At 35.3% G+C, this 17,274-nt stretch overlaps 1 protein-coding gene across 3 annotated transcripts; it reads right to left on the reverse strand.

The window, feature by feature from the left end:
* Nucleotides 1–185: 185 nt before the first annotated feature.
* Creld (Cysteine rich with EGF like domains) lies at nt 186–15,529 on the reverse strand. 3 transcript variants are annotated; one of them, XM_019054341.2, is made up of 8 exons: nt 15,076–15,529; nt 13,700–13,846; nt 12,758–12,952; nt 11,476–11,650; nt 10,358–10,492; nt 7,762–7,857; nt 5,910–6,050; nt 4,866–4,940 (listed from the first exon to the last, which is right to left on the reverse strand). In XM_019054341.2, exons 1-7 carry the CDS (start codon nt 15,211–15,213, stop codon nt 5,959–5,961), a joined length of 978 nt encoding a protein of 325 aa, XP_018909886.2. In that variant the 5' UTR covers nt 15,214–15,529; the 3' UTR covers nt 4,866–4,940; nt 5,910–5,958. The 3 variants fall into 3 exon arrangements, with proteins under 3 accessions (XP_018909868.2, XP_018909886.2, XP_018909877.2); XM_019054332.2 differs by having other exon boundaries at nt 5,910–6,053; XM_019054323.2 differs by lacking the exon at nt 5,910–6,050 and having other exon boundaries at nt 186–4,940; nt 15,076–15,528.
* Between the last annotated feature and the right edge of the window lie 1,745 nt (nt 15,530–17,274).

A 17,274-nucleotide genomic window follows, 5' to 3' on the forward strand; every position in this document is an offset into this window, starting at 1 on the left:
CTTTTGGTGGTAGTTCTTCTTAAGCACATCTTAAAATGAATGAAATATTTTAACCATGCACTTAAAATCTAATTAAACAAAAAGTAAACAAAGTGGCCTGAAAATCCTCAAAATAAATTACACAAATATGTCACATTTCTTCCCCGCCTCCCACTCCCAAAAAAAGTTGCATCTGACAAATTAAATTTAATAAAAAAAGATTAAAACTTTATTTTAAAATACAAACAACTGGTTGGCTGCACTTCTCATAATTAATTAACCTAAAGTGCTTACATTCGGTTATTGCAAATTTTGTATCACTTCCCTCGAAGTTGTGACGGCAGGGTTTTAGACATCACAAAGTACCAAGAGGTATCTGCTGACCCAAGCAACGACCCAAGTTGCATTTTTCAACAGAAAAATCGCGATTTTCTGCGATTTTATCGGCGATAAAAATGCCAGGATCATCAACATCTGAGCGATTATGCTCTATCTTGTCGCGATTTTATCGTCTGGCAATTATCTCGATATTATCGAAATAAAAATCGCGGTAAATGGCGATTTAATCTTAATTTTATCGACGAAAATTGATGGCGATTTTGTCAAACCAAAAACTGCAATGCATAGCGATTTATTAGCCATTTATCGAAATTTTTAATTTGACAATATCACGATAAAGAGCCACCGATATAATCGCAGTAACCAACCGATAAAATCGCTATTTATCACAATCACAGCTATTTGGGGACCGATGCATCGATCAGAACCAAAAATTAATGATAAGGGTTTTTAACCTATTTGATTTGAAATTTGTACCTCAAAAAAAGGAAGACATTTACATATAAACCACCGAGGACAAACCGTGTGTTTGACAACCAAATCAAGACTTATGAAATTACCACATAGAACAAATATAATAATTATTGAGAAAGGTGTAATTTATGCTGCATGTGAGATATAGAAAAAGAAATGAGGGAGCTGTATAACAAGTATGAATTCTGAATACGCCTTGTAAAAAAGTCCTTGAGATAGTGGGAAAGTTGATAGAAAATGTATTAAAGGGTGGTCATTTTCTCCCTTTCATTTTAAGGGAGTGGTTCAGTGCAATATTTAGCCATTTTTTAGTTTAGATTCACTGGTGGTCTGCTGATAAAAAAATAAATCAGTTCAATGGTAAATGATGGTATTGATAGCACTTATCGAACAAAGTACAATAGGGGAAAATGTTCCGATCAGAGCATTTTTTGGAGAAAAGTTTGAATCCTGCACTAGTTTCTACCATTGTGCTTGACAGAATGATGAAAGTGAGATTATCCAAAACGAATCAGGAAGTGTCATTCACCTTGAATTACATAAACTGAGCCATGTTGAACTGAAATAAGTCATGTCTCTTTAACCATGAACATCGATAAATAAAGAATGACCGCAATCAGACTGATGGAATCAAAATGCGATTCGTTGCCATGGAAAAAACTTCTTTCAAACATACTGTTAGCTCCCATTTTCAAATCAATCAATTTTATGAGGGGATTGGTTAATGAAATCATTATTTTTGAGAACTTGAGGACAGCGCTACTTAATACAATGTCGTTTGGTTAAAGGGACAAACCTGTCACAGCTACTGAATACCGTACATTGGGTACACAGAGGGATAAGTTTATCTTTAGGATGTAAAAATACTGTTCACTGTGCACAAGACTGTAACTTATATCTTTAGAGACTTACAAGAAGAATTAAAAGTGTAACATAACAAAATCACAATACATTTTTACAGGGAAAACTAGCAAAAGCTGGAAGCAAGCTCATTCCTATTATCCTACGGAGAAGTCAAATTCGAAACCTACTTCCCTATGAAATATATTGTTGCATACTTGTGCTCAAGTCTTCAAAGTTCACAAAACACAGAAATAAGAGAGAAAGGCTTGGAAGAATATAGTTCAGGAAAAATGTTGCTGCTATTTTCAGTACAAAATTATTTTTACAGCTAATCTGATACTTTATTAATATGATACAAAATACAAAATGCTGCAAAATTACACGTGACAATTTTATTTTTAAACGACAAATAAAAGCATAAACTGGATGGACTAGATACTTCTCAGGGGTAAAAAGGAGTAGGATCTGAAAAAACTGATCCCTGAGATTATTACTTCTTATACTTTGACTGAGCATAGTTGGCAGGAAACTGCAGGACTTTTAAGTGGCACGCTCAAAAATATTTTTAAAAAAAATGTAGAGCCTAAATTAAAGTTCTAATTTTTCTGACGGGGTCTTATTTTTACAGATATTAAACTCATGATAAATGGCCCTACAAAAAGTCTGGTACTTGAGAAATATTAATCTTCTGAATCCGTGCACCCGAAAATTGAATAATATGACAAATTCTCAATTTTTTAAAAAATGCAAAAAAAATGCATCATCACAGTACGTTCCATTTTATGTAGTTCTTTTTAATTCAATCACGATCCGAAAATTTTTAAGTCATGAGCATGATTACGATAAAGTTTCGATTGTGGGTCAGTGTCCACAGGCTTTTAAAAGACTACATGTGTCAAGTTTTAATGTATCATTTCAATTTTGAAAATCAAACTTTTGAAAATCACTTGGTTTCTTTGTAATGAAATATACTGACAACCTACTTTAAACCTGAACGATTAGGTGAGGTGAATTCGAATATTTATGTGTTACCTGTTTAACAAAATTACTTAATAATTTACATGAGTTACGTTAGGGTGCTTGAAAGCACTGGTGCAATTAGCAACAGTTCTAGGCCATTATGAACTCTTTAATACATGTGATTTTAATACAAGTTATACGATTCTTGACCCAAGAGCAACAAATTGATCTAACAGTGATACTTGAAAAAATGTACATACTGCTGTTTGGAGGAGACATTCTATCTTCAAATTTTAAAAATACAGCCCTACAATTAAATCGGTTTCTGTTAGACAGGCGCAAGTCCAAAAATCATGAGCCCTGGCTTTTGTTGATCATGCAGGATGCTAGGGCTTATGAATTTATGGACTCACCCCCGTCTGATAGAAATCTAATCCATTTGGAGAAAGAATTGTTTAAAACGCTTACTTAGTTTTTCAAGCCTGTTCTCCTATCAGAGAAAAGTAAACCAAATTTTTTCAATTAAGATTGCAAATTTTTAACGAGACAAGCTTTTTCAGAGTAGAAAGTTCTTAATTTATCAACAATCCCAAAACATCACTGTCAGGTAAAATGTTAAAGATCTGTTGCCACTTAATTACTCGGCTTATTTTTCATTATGAATTAAGGAGGATATGTTTTCAAACATCTACTATAATGACTGAGAATACAATTACATGATAATAAAAATTTGATTCAGGAAAGTAAAAACCAAACTTTTACAAATTAAACAGAATATAAAAACAGGTTAAGTATAGATCGTTTTACGAAAGATTGACCATCCCTTTCACAGATAGAAAAAATTGTTTTAATACCTAAAATGAGCTCTCATTAAACATGGAAAGAAATCTCAAAATGTATAAAGAGACAACAATCACCAATTTCAAAATACATAATCCAATCTTTGCTGAGTCACGTCACAAAGTGGTTCCAACTGCATATCACAGAATATAGTCAAAATTCACTTCAAACCAACTCACAGAAAATGAAAATGAAAATGATGCATTATTTTTCAGAGACCAATTGAAGTTTCTGCTTGATTTAAACTAAGAGCAGAAAATTTGCGATTTTGAAATCACAATGCCTAACCCCATAAAAGACTAAATCATTGCATTCTAACTTGGCACACAGCCAAAATGCAAGGTACACTCTACTACAGGTATGGACAAATGGAATTTTAGAAAGTCGTCGAAATGCGTAGATTTGACACTGCGATGCCACATTGAAAACTTGTTTACTTTCTGTTTTGAGAGTGGGTCTCGTCAATTTCGTATTCTCAGTTAAGTTTTTCGTTATTTTGAGTTTTATCAATTTTTTAAATTCATCTGGTAGCTTATTGAAGCTACCAGATCTGCCAAAACCTCATTTTGAACTGCGCAGCAAAGACGGTACGACTTACGACGTCACTCGATGACCTAGATTCTCAGCGCTGCCACTTCAGCACCCCGTTTGTCCATACCTATAGTAGAGTGTACCTTGGCCAAAATGTACATTTAGAGTGTAAAAATGTAACCGCTTAAATCCTCTAGCCAAGAAAATTGGCAGGAATGACTCCTCTTGCCTTGAAAGTTTGAGTGCTCACACAGTCCTCATCCGCATGTATCATTTTTCTTTAAGACAACATGAGAGAATTTATATTAATAGGAAGCACATGAAAAGATCAACACTTAACAATAGTAAACATTTTTTCCTTTGCACTTTTTTTTTCACCTGCATTTTGCATGCTTTGCTGTACCATTTGTAGTTGGTATCGTTTGTAGCCACTTAATCTGTATTAATTTTAAATTAAGCATTCTTGTTTTCCTCTTGCTTACAAATATGCAATCAGTGTATAGCAAGCTAGTTTCAAAGGGCAGGGATGAAAATTATTCAAAAGAGGGTAGTTTTTTGTGAACGAATAAGAACGGTAAAGATGGAAAAAAATTTTTACAGATGAGAAAGGCGCACTTATCTTCCTTTCTCTAATGTTCTTTAGAGGAATCATATTCACTTGGAATAATTGAAATAATGAGATAATGAGATGGACACCAGCAATCTTTCGCAAAACAACCTGGCGAATAAAATTATCTAATATCACGTTTTGGCAAAGAGTTTATTGAAGTCCAGCCCACTCAACATTTGGGGCTCATTATTGATTGAACTGAGCATGTACTCAGAGACGGAAACGTAAACTGCTACTGCCAGGCCGATCACACTTGCAACTATGACGTTTTTCTGAAAAATAATGCATGTTGCAACGCAAAGACCAAAATAAGTCAGATACCTTGTCAGGGTTGATGTTTGTGCCCACTGCCTCGCAGTCATCACTGAAAAAAAAGAAGTGGAAAAACCATTGGAAAAGATAATATTCGGTAGATTCAACGATACTCAATGAACGCAAATGATATCATACACACAATATTCTAAATATTAATTGCTGACAGTAAGAAAATTTCATTTGCGATTGAATTCCTTTGAAGAAGAATAATATAGTAATTTAACCTACTGGAGCCCAATGATTGTATCTGCAATGGCTAAAATTTAAAGATGAAATTCTTTTACTCAATGGACTTTTACTTGTCACTGACAAGGTCTGAGCTGGGTAAAAACGTCACATGTTCTCCCTTCAAATCCTTGCGCAGAAAACGATTCACACAACCAGAGGTTCAGAGATCAACTCCTTCAGAAGATATAAAAAAGTATTTTTAACAAAGATCAAAAAAAGTTACATTATAAGGATGGCGTCATTTGTATTTTTGACTTTTAACCAATGTTAATTGTAAACTTGTATACCTTCTTTAGGAGTTGATTTCCAGACTTTTTCCCAGTTTGCTGCATGAATTGTTTTCCTGGTGTTTTAAAGAGAAAACCTGTTGCATAGTGCTATGATGCATACCTTGTCTACAGACCCATTTGGTCTAATTATGAGAAAAAAAATGGAGAGCAAATTTTCGAAAAAATAAAGACATTTAGAAAAAGATTCAGAATATCCTCATTAAAAATCATCGACAAATAAATATTAAACATGAAAAAATTTCATGTGGCAGATATTTACAAACTCACAGCTAATAAGTTGAAAGGAAATTTTGTTTTAAAAAAAGAGGGGGTGAATGAAAGAAGGGGACAATAGGGCATAGTCAGAAGGAAAGTTAGATGAGTTTAAAAACCCAAGTAGAGAAGAGGAGGAGTTAGTGCCATGATTAAAAACAAGCAATAAAAGAAAATACACAAATATGTAAAGAAATTAAAATGAAAAATAAAAAAATTAAATATGAGAAAATAAAAGGACCAAATACCTCACACAGAATTAAAAGATCTACGGTCCAAGCAAAATACTGATCTAGTTCAGAGGTTGGGACAATAGGAATCATGCCGCAGAAATGACCAGTAATCGCTCAGATGACACAAATGGTTAGACGATCCATCAAAGAAATCTTCTACTAAACGAACAAAAATTTGAACTATCAAAAATAGCCAAAGGAAGTTTAAAAAAATTGCCAACGTGCCCAAAAAAAAGATCAAGAAAAAAAAACCAAGCAGAAAAAAGGAGAAAAGAGAAGGTGATTAGAAAGTTAGTGTAAAAATCATAAGATTTTTACATTGACAAATAAGTTGCCAGAAAAAAATTAAGAGAATTAAATGGAAATAATTTTAAAAATTAATTCATTTGTTACAACTAATGCCTGCATTAATGGCGTCAGTCACGGAATATTGTGTTGATGATTGAAACTTACAGGCTATGAAAAATAATACTATCGATCAAAGTGTCAAGTCATTGCATTGAATGATTATAAAACTTGACAGTTTAACAGATCCAATTATTTTTGGCTAATCCATAAGAACCAACTTTCAAAACACAATTCTGTGACAACTAATTCACAGGATCCAATCAAGTATGTACATGCTCTCTACTGATTCTCTTAACTTTCGTCACGCAGCAGACAATAATTGAGTTGCTCCCAACCTTGAGAAAATGAAATAGACATACATGATCGATGCTAATAGAAATTTCCTTCATCCACACTAAATGAAGGGGTGAAATGAAGCTCTTGCATGCCTAAGAGATTTGCCATTTAAGTACTTCTTCTCACGTAAAAGTTCATGAGAGACCCAATGCGTTAATGGTGCTCCTGGTTTTCTCTGAAACGAACTCCTAAGCTAAAAAAAGCTGCCATTATGGCCATAATGCCATAATGTAGGAGATTGCCTACCTTATGCTGAGAGCAATCAGTGTTCCCGAGCGTGCAGAAATTCCCAAACCGTAAAGACACCCTACGGACTTCAAGTGCATGGGGAAAAGGTTTTCCCTATCTTAAGATTTCCACAACTGCAGTATACATGCATGCATTCTCACAAAAACGTATGCTAGTATAATCATGTTTCAAATGAATATTAAAACTCTACTTCACTTAGAATCAAGAGCTGGGTGATGGAGAGAGGAGTATAATCTATTTATCATTTTCTTTATCTAGGCTTCAGTCCTGTAAAAACCTGGAACACTACTGAGGGTCCACCTGTATATTTAGTCAAACTCTCATGCACTGACAAGGAGTGGAATACATTAGCAAGGTTGCTGTAGCTGCAACTTTGGGATCCCCACACAAGAAGACAACCCTGCTACTTTGCTCCCTATTGATGCATGAAAAGTTTGACTGTATATAGAGTTGCACTCCCAGCAAAGGGTAGATGATTTCCTCTCTTCGACCTTGACTTTGAGAGGTTCTGTTGAGCTAGGGAGTTTGTTTCAGAGGAAACCAATGGCAACATCATATTTCTCGCAAAAGTTAACAAAGAAAAAATAGCTAAATTGCAAAACTCCGAGGCATAAAAGAGCTCCATTTATTAGAAATGATCAAACTTATCTGAATGGTTATTTTCAAGAAAGAGAAATTCTATTTCCATCAATTAAACATTATTAGAACATGGAACGTTTACTACACATGACAAAATAGCTTATTTACAGTCACATAAATGCAGCAAGAAATAACGACACAATCTAAACAAATATGTAAATAAAAGGCTAATAATAAGACAATAGAATAATTAGTGTTTATGACATAGTGATTGAGCTGCTCACGGTTACTCTTTCATCTCAGACATAGACGGGGAAAGTTTTAGAGAAGATACAAAAAAATGTTAAGCACTTACCAACGCAGAAATTATCTTGCAGAAAATAGCCAGGGGCGCATTTGATGCACATATCTGGCCCATCGCCATAGCAGCCAGAACACGCTGCATCACATTCTGAGACAGAGATGGATTATTGAATTATCAGAGCAAACTGGTTAAGATCAACTGTATTTGGATGGAATTAGGCTGTTTGCATCTGACATTGCTTAATTTTTTTTCATGTTTGACTTTTTTGATAGAGTAATACATAACTCATCGCCTTTAGCCTTCCTATGAATTAACGCTAAATTATGAAAAATAACCTCACAAAATGTTAAGTTTCAATGTCGCTTGGTTTTCGGTTTAAAAACTAAAACATCAGAGAAAATTAGGCAATGTCTAGTTGGGCTTCATTTCGCGATTAGGAACTGCAATTTCTGGCTCTGTTTAGAAATAACGCTTGTATCCTTAGTTTCCCTATGCACACAAGTGTTTTTACAAACAGGCCAGGAATTATAGTTGCGAATTGTAAAATGTAGTCCAATTTAATTAAGCTGATTTGGGTAGAATCTGTCCACTCCACCACCCTTCTATATCATCTAATCTACAAGCACAAAATGAAACACATTGATGAATATACTTTGGGACAATGTAGAATCTCAATTTTGGTGTTTCAAAATTTATGATCCAATCTAATTTTAGGAAGAGTAAACGAGCTGAATACTTTAATGATATTTTCACAAAATCTACTGATAAAAATTGCAGAAACTTTAAAAAAATGAGAGATTTTTTTTTAGTTGAAAAGTGAACTGTGACGGTAGACCGGTGTTGTAAATCGATATCATAACTTCCTGGGTTTGGTTTTCAACATTCTATCCGGCGAGAGAGAGATGGTGAATTTATTAGCACTGGAATATAAGACTTCTTTTGTTGTATTTTTAGTCAACATAGTCAATCCAAAAATTATCAAAAGCCAAATAGTAGATTCCAGAAATTAATACGAGTAAAGAAATACTTCTTCAAGGAAACCAGAGATAAACATTTAGAGGATTTGAATGGCAGTGTGGCACATGGATCATATTGTAATTGTCTGTATAAAGTGCCGCTGTAGTTAAGGTTTCAGACAAGATATGATGGTGTTCAGGTCATTTAATGGTGGCAAGACAGCTACAAAAATCTCTGTCATAACTCTTCCAGAGCATAAATGACATGGAAGTCGCTGATCAACTATGAATACAGGCCGAGACTAAAATATTGATTAGTCACTTAAAATGATTCTAAGGTAAAGAGTCTTCCAAGAAGCCCTCATTTACATTGCAGTTTAATCTATCATGAGTCAATGTATCAGAGTTGAGGCTTTGATCTGCCCTATATGGCGGCTCAAATCAGTGTTGCATGGCTGTTGTCAAATTCCAGGAGATTTCGACCGCATGATACCACTGGAATTTTCAACTAACAAGACAGCACCATCTTTCTGGTGCGTTCTTTTTTTCTTTTTTTTTCTGTTGTTTAATGGCTTTGTGACTAAGCACCTGCAGCCAACTTTAGACTAGTGTGTTTCGTGTAGTGAGTAGGTTATAGGTGATTAGATACCGACTTTAGAGGTGTGAAAAGAGAGGAAAATAGAAACATGGAAAAAGGTGAGGGGTTGATAAATAAGGAGAGTTGAGTAGGGAGAGGGTGAGAACCCTTCACCATTTTCACGCTCTGATACCCGGCAGAGCGACTTCCTATGACCAGAGACTGGGTAATGGAAAACAAACAAAGTAAACATATGGAAGGAATTGAATGTGTGAGAGAGAATGATTTGTTTGGAAAAAAGGGTAGATTGAATAAAATAGAGGGTAAGACGGTTGGTGGGAGTGAAAAAAAAGTATAAGAAAATTATTAGTGTAAGAGTGAAGATTTGGTAGATTAGAGGTGGATATCATTTTTATCTAGAAAGAGGGCTATGGATTTAAGGGTATTGAAGTCACCGACCGAAAGAAGATATAGGGTTGAGTAGGGTGGGAAGATTTCAAATTTATTTATAAGTTCAGAAAAAAGGATATTTCTATTTTTTAGCTTATCACATTGGAAAAGGATATGTTCTAGGTTTCCTATGGAACCACATTCACACAAATTAGAGGTTGCTAAGTTAATTCTAAACAAATGAGTGGGGTAAAGGCCATGACCAATTCTAAGTCTAATTAGATTCGTAATAAGGGAACGTTTCCAGTCAAGTCTGTAAAACCATGGTTTACGAGAGAGAGTAGGGAGAAGAGATTTTAGTCTTTGTCCTTTCCACGTACAAGCTATCCAATCAGAATTCCAATCATTAAAGTTTTGTTGGGAGATAAGGGGGAACAATTGCTTAAAAAAGATTTTATTATCAACTGACTGAGCTAAATGAATAGATTTAGTCAATTGGTCAACTCTTTCGTTACCTAATATCCCTGAGTGACTAGGGATCCAGATCAACCAAATATTCCTTTCTCGGTGTCTAAACAGGATTTCTTTAGTTTCTTCAATGAGGGGGTGGAGGTCTGGTTTTTGATTAATTCTGGTGTGTTTGCTAACTACAATATTGAATTGAAGGTCGGAATTATTTAAGTGGACAAAAAAAAAAGATTAATCACTAAACAAATCTGCTCACCAATACAAGAGTAGTTGCCTTCTTCGTTGACACAAAATTGATTGTGTTTACAGACATCTGGTAGAACACATTCGTTGACATCCACACATCCATTTTCTGCTGTCATGGCCCAGCCCTCATTACAAGCTTCACAGCCTGCAAAGACAGAAAAATTAAATCTTACCTCCTTTTGCTACCAGAGAGAATGCATGTAAATATTCATCTACATTTGAATGTTTATATCCGAGCAGATTTTAAGGAAAAATGCATGTAATAATTATTTACCACTGACTACTAAAACTAGAAAGGAAGGAATAAAGCAAAATCCAAAGTACTTGACTGGGTCCCTTACATAATCATGATTTGCAAAGGAGCACTTGAAATCATAGACTAAAAAAATGGGTCTCTAAACCTTGTGCTTCTTATTTAATTTTCTGAAAGTGACAAAAGAGTAGATTACATGGTGATTCATTGCGTATTTATGGAGCCAAAATCTGGAACAAGCCCATTTTTAAAATGTCTTAAGACTCAAAGGAATTTCAAACGCACCGCAAGGGCGGAAAAATGATGTACTGTGGCAGCCAGATTGCTATCTCTCATTTTCCACTAATGTTTGTGGAAATAAATTTTATTTAATTGTAGAATTGCCTTTTACTGGCTACAGATAACATGTATGAGATTCAATTATTTGATTCTGAAGATATAGTTTCGACTTTTATATTTTTTTCATATATGAGGAGTTCCGTAGTTAGACATTTGAAGGAAATCAAAGAAACCCATGCTTGCTTGTGATTGGTGCTGGACGTCATTATTCAGTTTACTATGATTTATTTTAAAACCTTTGGAGAACTATGCATAGCAAAAATTTAACAAGTGCAAGTGGCCTCTTGCCTTGCCACTGTTCTTAACCCCTTTTGGAAGCTTGTTTTTTTCGTTTTTTGCTTTGAAAGCAAGGAGAACACAGAGTTCTGGAAACTACTGTCTGCATGTATCAGAAAAAAGGCGCCAATCTTACCCCCTGGCAGCTGTAAGCAAATGAAGGAGGGACATCGGGCCACCCGTAATCCTCACACGGGGTTGAGGCGAGCTCCATGCTTTAGGAGGTTGTATAAGAACAGATTTTGAAAAAGGAGTCTCACCTTTGGTTCCTGCTTCTGTGCAGTTTCCACTACATGCTGGATGACATTTAGAACAAAGGAGTTTATCATCATCTTTGTATGACTGATAGTAGCCAGGACCACATGCATCACAATATTCCCCTGTGTATCCAGCATCACAAACGCAAGCTCCGTTACCTTTCCTTGTCCCGTCACCCTGGAAAATAATCATTGTATGTCATCATATATTCTCATAACTTTGAATGTTCTTAAGTTGTTCTGGACATTCCGATTCATTTTTTCAGAAATTGAAACATCAATGAATTTGAATGAGCAAAAACATATTTTCAAATTTTTTTTTTAAATGGTTTATCAGTCATCTGTAAAATTCAAAGTATTTTATATTGCGATTGATTGGGATTTGTTATGGGAACAAAGACTGTTAAAAAAATGATTCTTTATAAAGTGCTGTCTATTGAAGAAAAAGAGTTTCCCACTTCTTAGAGAAGCGGTACATTCCCAACATTCTTGAAACCTTCTTGAAGGATAGTACTTGTTTGGCAACATCTACGTACTTAAAACCTACAAGAAAGAAAGAAGATACGTACCACCACATTTTAGTCTCTATAATTCTTCTCCTAAAAGGTTATTTCTCTGATCTCAATATGCATTAAAATTGGTCTTGGGCTTTTAAGTTTTAACCAAAATTTTCTGACATATTTTTTTTTGGTAGCCTAGAGCTTAGCTGACTTAGGTCAAAGTTGTTTCTTATAGCAAAATGAGTCAAATGCATTGGTTTCAGAATCGTGTTTTGATGTGTGACTCTTGTAGATTAGCTAATAATAATAAGATCCGCCCAAACAGCAATTCTCTACATTCAATATTAACCGAGATATCATCCTTTGAAAAATCGGGTTTTCGATATTATCCACCATGGTAGTGACACACTTGGTTTCTTCCACTTTCCTTTCATCAGTCAAACACACACTTGCATCAGTTACTCGACTTGAAACTCGGATGAAACTAACGTCAAAAATCCGACTTTTCAAAGGGTGATATCGCACTTGAAAAGGGTTAATATTGAACGTACAAAATTGCTGTCTGGAAGGATCTTGTTATTTTTGTTAATCTACAAGAATCAAGCATTAAAACACAATTCTGTGACCAGCGCAATTGACCCATTGAAAACCTGAGGGAAAGAAGCTATTGCAGAGCATTGTTTACTTTGGCATCTATAAATGCAGGTGGCCGGCATCAAACTTAAAATACCTTGAAAAAATGTCAACTTGATAACTCATGAGCTATACAACATGTTGATTCGTACCTTGCATTTTCCGTTTCCAAAACAAACTTTGGGGAAACCAGGACAGGGTTGACAATCAGCACCAAAATGACCGGCGGGGCAGCAAACTTTGAGAAGGTCCACGCACAGCCACTGCTTTAAATCAGGGCTAACTTTCTGTTCATTAAACCACCAGTCTTCCAGAAGTGCTTCATGTGTTTCACTTAGAGTCAGACACTGATATCAAAAAGAAAAAAAAGCCATTAAATTACCCACAGGAAACACTACAAATTCACCTAGCTGGATCTTATCTCCTCCGATTCCACTATCACAGGAGTACAACGTTTTTTTCAGAGTCAAACCTTGCATAACTTTTTTTTTTTTTTTTTTTTTTTTCCAAATAGCCTATTGGTTAATCCCGTTCAGTCCTACTCTTGCCCATAAATTTCTTCTTTTTCTTTTTTTTCCAAATAGTCTATTGGCTAATCCCTTCCAGTTCTACTCTTGCCCATAAATTTTATTTATGAGCAGATGATGGCATACTTTTTGTGTGTCTCAACTGCTTAAGGTTATCATTGTATCAGTTTTTCGTGATGTCAAATGATAACGAATACCACAGACAAAGTTGGCTCATACAGCTAGCTGAATGTCACTTGTGGAGCAAGGGACCCTTAGTCCAGGGAGTAAAGAACTTAGGTAGATATGAGGACGCGTAAAGCACCCTGAATGGTCAGTAGTTCATGATTTTTGAAGGGGACAGCCTCCAAGCCTGGGACAAAATTTTGTTGAAACCGGCAGACTTACCTAAACATAAACTTGGGGCGGGTCACAGCCATATTAAAGTCTGCCTTCGCCCTTTTGATTGGCGGTTTGTATAGTTTTGATTGAAAAATGGATGCTGTATTTCAGAGCAAAACTAACGTTAAAATTCAGTCCCTGACCCTGAGAAGAAAAATTTGTAATTAATATGTTATGAAGACACACCTGGTCTTTTCCTCTTTCGACTTCGGAGCACAATTTTTCCTGAATCTCTATCAGCCGAACCTCACTAGTTGCATAGGTGCCAAGTTTTTCTTCTTCCCAAGCTGCATCACCACCAGCAAAATTTTCGCGAGAGGTCCTCTTAACTCCCTGAAAATATTGAGGAAAGTTGTAAAGTTAATTGCATTGTTTGGAAAATAGCCTGAAATATATGCAACAAACAGAAATCAATTAAATTACCAACAGAATCCAGCATCAGAGCACAACAAAAAACGTCTATTGTCCTGAGGACATCTTTAGTTCAAACTCATCAGCAGGTCGATTATTGAGTTTTTGTGTTTGTCGGGCAGACATACATGACAAAGATGGTTTGGCGTAGTGTAAATGGTCAGATATGTCTCATTGCTACTTTGTTGTACCTGCGTTGAAGAGAATAAATGATGAGCTAAAGACGCCTCTTTCTTTCCCAATAGAATGATATCAATTCTACCCGACATGGGCAGGATGAAACAGCAATGAGACATAGCTCACTGATTACACTAGGCCATTTCACCTTAGTCATCTGTGTCTGCCCGATTAACACCAAATTTTAATAATAGGCCTGCTAGTAAAGTAGCATCATGTTACCGACACACATGCTGTAGGCTAAAACAAGCCAAAAAAAATGCTCACCCGGTCAAAGCTTTTATAATTGCCAAGTTAAATGTTCCGCGTCAAAATGTTGTTAAAATCATCAATTTACAATTTGAATGGACCACTAGACAAGGTACGAATTTAAGCAATCTGATACATGTTTCTTAACCAGAATTTCACGTAGAACACGATTCGCACAACGAAAATTATTGAAACCAACTCCTAACGGAGATATTAACGTTTTTATTTCACATTGGTTACGAGGAATTTGAACTGCCCGCTCACAAGAAACTCAAAGCTCTACGTGAGTCAAATCGCGCACTATAATGGTTTCAGCAAGGTTCTCAATTGAGCCATGTTCATTTCCTACCATGTGTTGTTTAAACTATAAGCAATTTACTATAGCTGAGCCAAAGCGTCAAGATTGAGGTTGCCAGACTTTTACATCGCAGAGACTGTCATGATAATGTTTAGTGCGCGATGTAAATCACGTATAGCATTGAGTTTTTATGAGCGGGTGGTTTGAATTTACGATCATGAATCATTAAATATCTTCGTAAGGAGTTAATTGCAGTATTTTTTGTTGTGCGCATCGTGTTCTACGTGAAATTTTTGTTAAGAAACATGTATCAGAATCCTGAAATTCTTCCCTTGTCTAGTGGTCCATTATTAGGATATAAGATACATCATCAGGAACCAAGTGTGGATGAAAAGACTGACAAAAGATACTATTGTTAAAAAATTACCTTCATGAAAGATTCAACCAATACTTTGCAACTACTGCATGGTGGGAGAATGTCATCATGTTTGGTTTTGGGTTTTAAAGAGCACCTTACACAATGAAGATAGAAGATGATCAGTAAAAGATACTTCGAAGTTATCATTCCGGCAAGAAAGTACGAGGTATTTTGTAGCTTAAATTACCAAAAATTCATGATAAATAAAAACTATTTTATCGAAGAGTCCGGACAATGTTAAAAATGTTGCCGCTTGGTTACAGACAAGCAGACTGGTCGATCCAGGAGACTTTAAAATTTATCACAATTCTGTATTGAGGCTCTGAGCTCTGTGGCGAGTAAAACGAATCATCATTTTCAGCTTAAAAAATACTTCTACACTACATACACGTTTAAAGAAGAGAACTACACGTAAACATTCCGCTGATGCTGATAACAGATAACCGGGAAAGAATAGATATATACACTCTAATCTCGCCACATTGCAGATTGCACCTAAACAAACTAGAGGCAAGAATAACTACTACGACGTGTACTCTATGTATTCTATAGCGACAACCAATGATCGTTGCCCAGAGTTGTAGTCTGTATTATCTGCCAGCCAATAGGATTCTTCAATTCAGCTCACTCGGATATAGGCAACCTGACGTACAATGAAATGAACACACTCCAGTTTACGGACAGAGGTGGAAAATTTCATGAAATTTATCTGCGTGCAATTTCACAACATTTCAACTATGGGGATGCATTCAAGAGGCCAAGAAACGCCAATTGACACTTGACAGTGATTCTCGATTTTAACATTTTGCCCCCTATCTCCCTCCTCCCTACCTGGCACCTATACTCTAGCACATATCACTTCCCTATTAGCCAGGGTTGCATAGAGAAAAAAAAGGAGGTGTTTGCATCTTGAGGATTTGTACCCACCTACGTCATCAATGTAAACAAGACGCTCGTTGAGGGTTATGTTGACGCTGTAAAAATGGACCATAATGTCCGATTTTTTTACTTAAATCAACTCTTTATATAATTTCAAGCACTTTTTATAGAATGACTTTTTCCCTTAAATTACACCATTTCCAAGAAAATCGACAGGATAAAAACGTCGCTGTACCCAATGACGTCATCAAAGCTATAGATACTCTATGAAAAATTCCAAGATGCCCGAAATGCAAACACCTCCTTTTTTTTCTCTATGCCAGGGTTGTAGGTAAAAATCTCTTCAAAACCGTGTGAATTTTTTTAAAAAAAAAAACTCTCGATAAAACCTAAAATTAACAAAGGAGAAAAACCTTTCAGGAATTTTTTTCAACTTAAAATTTACCAGAGGCCAAATTTGAGTAGGTACAATTATAGTTTAAAAAACTGTTGAATGTGATGCGCTGTTTTTATAACGCTTTTTTAACATAACTTTTACTTTAAAAAATTGTTTTAAAAAATCACGTTTTTTAAAGAGTTCTTTAACACTTACTATATGCCTAAATTTTGCCTTTTGTTGAATTTACGTAAAAAAAATCTCAAAAAGGGTTTCCTTCTTCATAAATTTTAACAATTCTTTTAAAAGTTTTTTAAAACAAATTTTAACAGCCGATGCTAGTATAGGGTTTTCTAACAGCTTAGTTTGCATCATATTTGATTCAATGTATCCTACATGATCTTACCTAATTATTCATAATGCATTGACACTCCAAAAACTGGATACTTCACTGGGCGAAAAATGGAGGAAATTCTCTCAAAATTATAACACAGCATCCAAACGTTTTTCCAAATCTGCTTCTGGCAAAACTGAATAATCTTATATTTTTAAAATTGAATTTTGTATAGGTGCCATCCCTAGCTAGCCATAATATGATGCATACCTATTCAAATAGCTGTTATAGGGGAATATTAAATAGCTGAAAATGGGTTTAAAATATGTATTACCTACCTAGGTATCAAAATGTCATATGAAAGGCCTTTTTTTCAGATGTTACATCAATAAGTAAAACATATAAAATAGATAGAATCCAAAAGCCATAGTAATGAGCGCAACTGCTTCTGGTCATACGGTGTTTTTGCACTCACTGATTGGACGTGGCATTCTTCGGCTCATCGGAGGAACGCATGCGAATTCATAGGTGCCCAAAAGCACTTGGCATTTTTGTAAATTCTCTGTAAATATTATATTAATACTTATTTTTCAATGAGTTTTGTTTTCATGGAAGGGAC

This window comes from Bemisia tabaci, chromosome 1 (assembly GCF_918797505.1).
Source record: "Bemisia tabaci chromosome 1, PGI_BMITA_v3".
In the NCBI taxonomy this organism is placed as follows: domain Eukaryota; kingdom Metazoa; phylum Arthropoda; class Insecta; order Hemiptera; family Aleyrodidae; genus Bemisia; species Bemisia tabaci.